Genomic DNA, 6,000 nt, shown 5'->3' on the forward strand with positions numbered 1-6,000 from the left:
TGCAAGGACCTGGGTTCAAGCCCCACTCCCCATCTGTAGCGGGAACCCTTCACAAGTCATGAAACAGGTCTGAAGTTCTCTCTCTCTCTCTCTCTCTCTTTCTCTCTCATCTCCCCTCTCAATTTCTCTCTGTCCTAGCCAATCAAATAGAAAAGAAAGAAAATTTCTCTCCTCCTCTAAGTTGAGCTTTAAAAATGACAAATGCAGTCTTTTCCCCTCAGGCTGCATCTCTGTTGGGAGTGGGCTGAGGGCTGTGCTCTGGACCCAGGCTAAAGGGACAGCTGCCGTGGGGAAGGGGAATACAGCTTTCACGGTGATGAATGAGGAGGATGTGGGGGGAGAGGTGGCAAATCACATGCTGTCTCTTTGATCTCTCACAGGAGATGGAATATGGTGTCTTGGCCCCGCCCCGTTTCTTGGCCAGGCAAGGTCCACAGCCAGAGTAGAAAGTGTGATCCCAGACTTCCCTGGGCAGATGACCCCAGCAATGTGCCTTGGAGCTCCACTTCCCCAGAGCCCTGCCCCATTAGGGAAAGAGAGAGGCAGGCTGGGAGTGTGGATCCACCTGTCAATGCCCATGTTCAGTGGGGAAGCAATGACAGAAGCCAGACCTTCCACCTTCTGCATCCCACAATGACCCTGGGTCCATGCTCCCAGAGGGTTAAAGAATAGGAAAGCTTTCAGGGGAGGGGATGGGATATGGAAGTCTAGTGGCGGGAACTGTGTGGAGTTGTAGCCCTCTTAGCCTATGGTTTTGTCAATGTTTCCTTTTTATAAATAAAAAAATTTTAAAAGGGGGTCAGGCGGTGGCACAGTGGGTTAAACGTATGTGGCGCAAAGCACAGGGACAGGCATAAGGATCCCAGTTCGAGCTCCTGGCTCCCCACCTGCAGGGGAGTCGCTTCACTGGCTGTGAAGCAGGTCTGCAGGTGTCTGTCTTTCTCTCCCCCTCTCTGTCTTCCCCTCCTCTCTCCATTTCTCTCTGTCTTATCCAACAACGAACAACATCAACAATGGCAATAATAATAACCACAACGAGGCTACAACAACAAGGGCAACAAAAAGGGGGGAAAAATGGCCTCCAGGAGCGATGGATTCATGGTGCAGGCACCGAGCCCAGCAATAACCCAGGAGGGAAAAATATATATATAAAATAAAATTTTCAGAAAAGAAAGAAAATGTGATCCCACCATCTGTGTGGGACAGGGGAGCCAGTGGGAGCCGGGACTGTGTAGTGACCGCTACGTTCCAGCACTTGTGAAAACAAAGAGCCCACGCCGTACTTGTCGAGGCTCCTGAGCTGGGCTCAGGCCCGCCAGCATTGCCCCTGCCAGCTCCGGGCGGCTCCCTTCTGCAGCCAGACAGGCCTCTCTCTCCCTGCTGCACATCATCTTGATCCTCACAGAACCAGAGCTCTGCTGGACAATTGTCTTGTTTGTTGCCTCCAGGGTCATCCCTGGGGCCTGGGGCCAGCACTGCCGATCCACCACCCCCAGCCATTTTTTTCTTATGTGTTTATTTTATTCGATAGGACGGAAAGAAATTGAGAAGGGAGGGGGACATAGAGAAGGAGAGAGAAAGAGAGACACCTGTAGACCTGCTTCACTGCTTGTGAAGCTTCCCCCTGCAGGTGGGGAGCCGGGGACTTGAACCCAGATCCTTGTGCAGGTCTTTGTGCTTGGTACTATGTGTGCTTAACAGGGTGCGCTGGTGCACCATCCCCCTAGCCCTCGGACATTGTGAGGCTTTCCTCCAAGCTCACTGGATGATCAAGTCTTGTTTAAGATGTGTGACAGATGTCTCTGAGTTGAGGACTAGGAGCAAGCATGGCAGGCACAGACCGTGCCCAGGCTGCTATCAAACCCTGGGGCTCAGCCCAGCACCACATGGGAGCTTGGTACCATAGGAGGCTCCCGTGGATGGCGGGGTGGTGCTGTGATGCCAGGCCCTCTGACGTCTCTGTCCCGCCACTTTCTCTCTAGTACAAAGAAGGAGGACTAGCCCTACAGGCGGTGCGTACACCCATGCCTGCGGCCCTGACACCACTACTTATAGACGGCTACATGATGCAGGTGTCTGTATGTGCTGATGTTATTGAAAGGATATGGAACAAAGATATGCATAGGAAAAGATAAAAACTATGGGGGCAGGCAGTGGTGCACCTGGTTAAGTGCACGTAGTACGAAACACAAGGACCCACACAAAGATCCTGGTTCGAGCCCCCGGCTCCCCACCTGCAGGGGAGTCGCTTCACAAGTGGTGAAGCAGGTCTGCAGGTGTCTGTCTTTCTCTCCCCTCTCTGTCTCCCCTCCTTTCTCAGTTTCTCTTTGTCCTATTCAATAAAATGAAAAAAAAAAAAAAAATGGCCACCAGGAGCAGTGGATTGATAGTGCCAGCACCAAGCCCCAGCAATAATCCTGAAGGTGCAAAAAAAAGAGGAAAAAAGGATACTAAGGAAGAATACTTATATTAAGAGATTGCCTGATATCTTTACCTACTTTTAGACATCTAAATGTACTATAAAAAAGTAATATTCATATCGGGCCAGGCGGTAGCGCAGCAGATCAAGCACACTTGGCGCAAAGCGCAAGGACCAGTGTAAGGATCCCGGTTCGAGCCCTTGGCTCCCCACCTGCAGGGGAATCACTTCACAGACGGTGAAGCAGGTCTGCAGGTGTCTCTCTTTCTCTCACTCTCTGTCTTCCCTTCTTCTCTCCACTTCTCTCTGTCCTATCCAACAACAATGACAACAATAATAACGATAAACAACAAGGGCAACAAAAGGGAAGAAATAGCCTCCAGGAGCAGTGGATTCGTGGTGCAGCCACCAAGCCCCAGCAATAACCCTGGAGGCAAAAAAAAAAATAGGAAAAAGTAATATTCATATAATACACTGTGATGAGAACCACATATTACCCTCTCCAAATGAGGCAGTGTACTCCAGACTAGTTGTTGTTTATTTTCGGAGGCTCCAGCTGGCCGGGCTAGCTTCACGGGCGGGTAACAGAGACGACCAGAGACACGGCTAGGCAGGGAAGCTGTATTGCTTTATTCAGGAACAACGATTCATAAACTAACCCAAACTAATCACCAAACAGAACTCTCCTGCCTCCTTCCCCGCGGCAACGCCAAGGACTCTCGAACTCTGTCACTCTGGAACTCTGTCTGGGTTCCTTCCTGGGGCGGGGACAAGCTGGCCAAACTAGCAGGACTAAACCACATCAACTAGAGATGGGGGGGAAGGGGACCGAACCACTATGAAGAATACCAACAGCTACAACAACTAGTAATTCTCTTTTTTTAAAAAAAGAAATTTTTAGCTTTATTTTATTTTTCACTTTAATTGATTTTTCATTTTACATCTAATAGGACAGAGAAATTTAGAGGAGAGGAGGAGACAGACAGAGAGACACCTGCAGCTCTGTTTCACCACTCATGAGGCTTCTCCACTGCAGGTGGGGACCAGGGTCTTGAACTTGGGTCTTTGTGCCCTGTACTGTGTGCGCTCAGCCAGGTGCGCCCCCGTCTGGCCCCCAGACTGGTAGTTCTCCAGTTTTACCAAGTATCGGAGTCATCGGGGGTCCTGCTGGGGCACCAGGTGCTGGACTTGTCCCTGGACATCCTGGGTCCACAGCCCTTGGGCGAGAGATCCTGAGGGCTGTCGTTCTCCCGGCCTCTGCGGTGACTGCTGAGTCGCGGCGTACTGGTGGGGCTGATACTGTTGCTGTGAGTTTAACTGCTTCCGCTCATGGGCACTGATGCTTTTTTAAATTTTTATTTATAAAAAGGGAACACTGACAAAAGCCATAGGATAAGAGGGGTACAACTCCACACGTTTCCCACCACCAGATCTCCGTATCCCATCCCCTCCCCTGACAGCTTTCCTATTCTCTATCCCTCTGGGAGTATGGACCCAGGGTCATTGTGGGATGCAGAAGGTGGAAGGTCTGGCTTCTGTAGTTGCTTACCCACTGAACATGGGTGTTGACAGGTGGATCCATACGCCCAGCCTGTCTCTCTTTTTCCCTAGTGGGGCAGGGCTCTGGGGAAGCGGGGCTCCAGGACACATTGGTGGGGTTTTCTGCCCACAGAAGTCTAGTTGGCATCATGGTAGCATCTGGAACCTGGTGGCTGAAAAGAGAGTTCACATACAAAGCCAAACAAATTACATGAACCTAAAGGCTAGAATAGTGCAGATGAAGATTTGGGGGGTCTCTGTTTTGTAGATAGCTAGTAGGTGTATTTTAGTCATATTCCAAAGGCCCCATGAATATACTAGTTTTTTTTTTTTCCTGAGCCTGACATCTGATATGCAGGTGGACCCAAGTTACTGTCTGGGGAGATGATGTCATGGCTGGAACAAGGACCAGAAAGCTGGCTCAGGATGAGAGTAGCTCCCAAATATGGGAAAGATGTATAAATATTGTTGACTGTAAACCCCATCAATTTGATGTGACCTGGGGCCCATTTTCAGCTTAGGAGCCTGTGTGACCTCCTACATGCCTGTAGGTCTGAGCTCACATTCTGTGGTCATGAGTAGGAACATTCCAGAATGCCTCAATCTCCATACCAATTCTAGAGCTTTGGGAAGATCACTCAGCCTCCATCAGTCTCACTATCCTTCTCCTGAAATCTGATTTAATTTGGAGATGTGCATTTTCATTCACTGTCTTCCATCCCTGAAATCAGAATGTCTTACAGGAGCAGGCGTGGCCAAGTGCAAGTGGTCACATTCTTCTTTCGCTGGAGCATATGCAAAAAAACAAAACAGCGACATCTTCACAGTTTGGTGTTTGGAAAGCTTAGGGAGCAGATGACATGAAAAATGGAACTCAGATGGAGACTGGTTCCCGGCAGTCAATGTTCAGGGCGCCATTAGGCCGGGCTAGCTTTGCGGCGGGAGACAGAGATGACCAAAAACTCATGGCTGAGCCGAGAACACAGTTTAATCTTTATTCATGAGCGGGCAAGCAGTCCAACAACCTAATCATAACACGATCCTGTCTTGCCTTCTTCTCCTCCGGCAGGCAGCATCAGGAACCCAGGAAGTACGTAGGGTAGAGGTGCAGGGAGAAGGAAGAAGCAGGGAACTAGCAAGGCCTAAACTAAAGTCTCCCGGAGGCAGGGGAGTGAGACCAAACCAATGTAACAGAATGACCAGTAACAGAAGGGCTCCCAGAAGCATACCAACAGGTTCCCTGCGTTCTGTTTCCTCTCCAGGCAGACTTCAGGGACAGTAAGTCGCAGTGCTGTCCCGGCCAGTCTTCCCCACTGATGCTGCCCGGGACCCTGAGGCCTTTGGCAGAGACCGTCTCCACCATCCACATCTACAGCCCTCGGAAACCTGCTGCTCTGGCAGCCGGGTACGTGGGGGCTGAGGGACACTGGGCGGCTTCCGGTCCTGGGCTCATCGTGCCGTGGCCTCTCTGCTTCTCATCTCTCTTTTATTGTCTTTTTATGAGAGAGAGAAGACAAAGCATCACTCCACCCTCTGTGAGTCCCACTGTATTACCCTGATGTGGTCTCCTGTGGTGTCAGGGGTCAAGCCCAGGTCCTTAGGCAGGGCCAGGGCTCTAGCACTGAGCCACCCCTCCAGCCCCATGACTGTTTCATTCATTCTGCTTTTGTTGAATTACCTACAAAGGATAGACAGCATTCTAGGTGTAAGGATCTATAGTGAACAAAATAGATAAAAGTCCTGCCTTTCTGGAGTCCACGACTTAATACTGGGAAGGAGGGAAGGAGGGAGATGGACATTAAACAAAGGGTGCGTGTGTGTGAGTCTGTGTGTCAATGATAGAGATTCCATTTCAGTGATAAGAAACTGAGCTTGCCATCCAAGAGGTCAGAGCAATATTTCAGTGCAGTTAGTTTTGTTCCATTCAATTTAATATATTATATGTTTGTTTGATTTTATTTTATTGCCACTAGGGTTATTGCTGGGGTTCAGTGCCTGCATATCAAATCCACCATTCCTGATGGCTCTTCTCCTTCTCCTCC

At 49.9% G+C, this 6,000-nt stretch overlaps 2 protein-coding genes across 11 annotated transcripts in view; one reads left to right on the forward strand and one right to left on the reverse strand.

Annotated features, from left to right (window-relative positions):
• EPB41L4B (erythrocyte membrane protein band 4.1 like 4B) overlaps positions 1 to 6,000 on the forward strand; it is a 200,836-nt gene that overhangs the window by 190,616 nt on the left and 4,220 nt on the right. For all 10 annotated transcript variants that reach the window (XM_060199039.1, XM_060199043.1, XM_060199041.1 and 7 more), the window contains one exon: positions 5,221 to 5,363. In XM_060199039.1, the coding sequence (XP_060055022.1) occupies positions 5,221 to 5,363 (143 nt within the window). The remainder of the gene's footprint in view (positions 1 to 5,220; positions 5,364 to 6,000) is intronic.
• Positions 1 to 6,000, reverse strand: part of ABITRAM (actin binding transcription modulator) — a 378,866-nt gene that overhangs the window by 146,003 nt on the left and 226,863 nt on the right. The window lies entirely within an intron of this gene.

Source organism: Erinaceus europaeus, chromosome 10, assembly GCF_950295315.1.
Source record: "Erinaceus europaeus chromosome 10, mEriEur2.1, whole genome shotgun sequence".
Lineage (NCBI taxonomy): Eukaryota > Metazoa > Chordata > Mammalia > Eulipotyphla > Erinaceidae > Erinaceus > Erinaceus europaeus.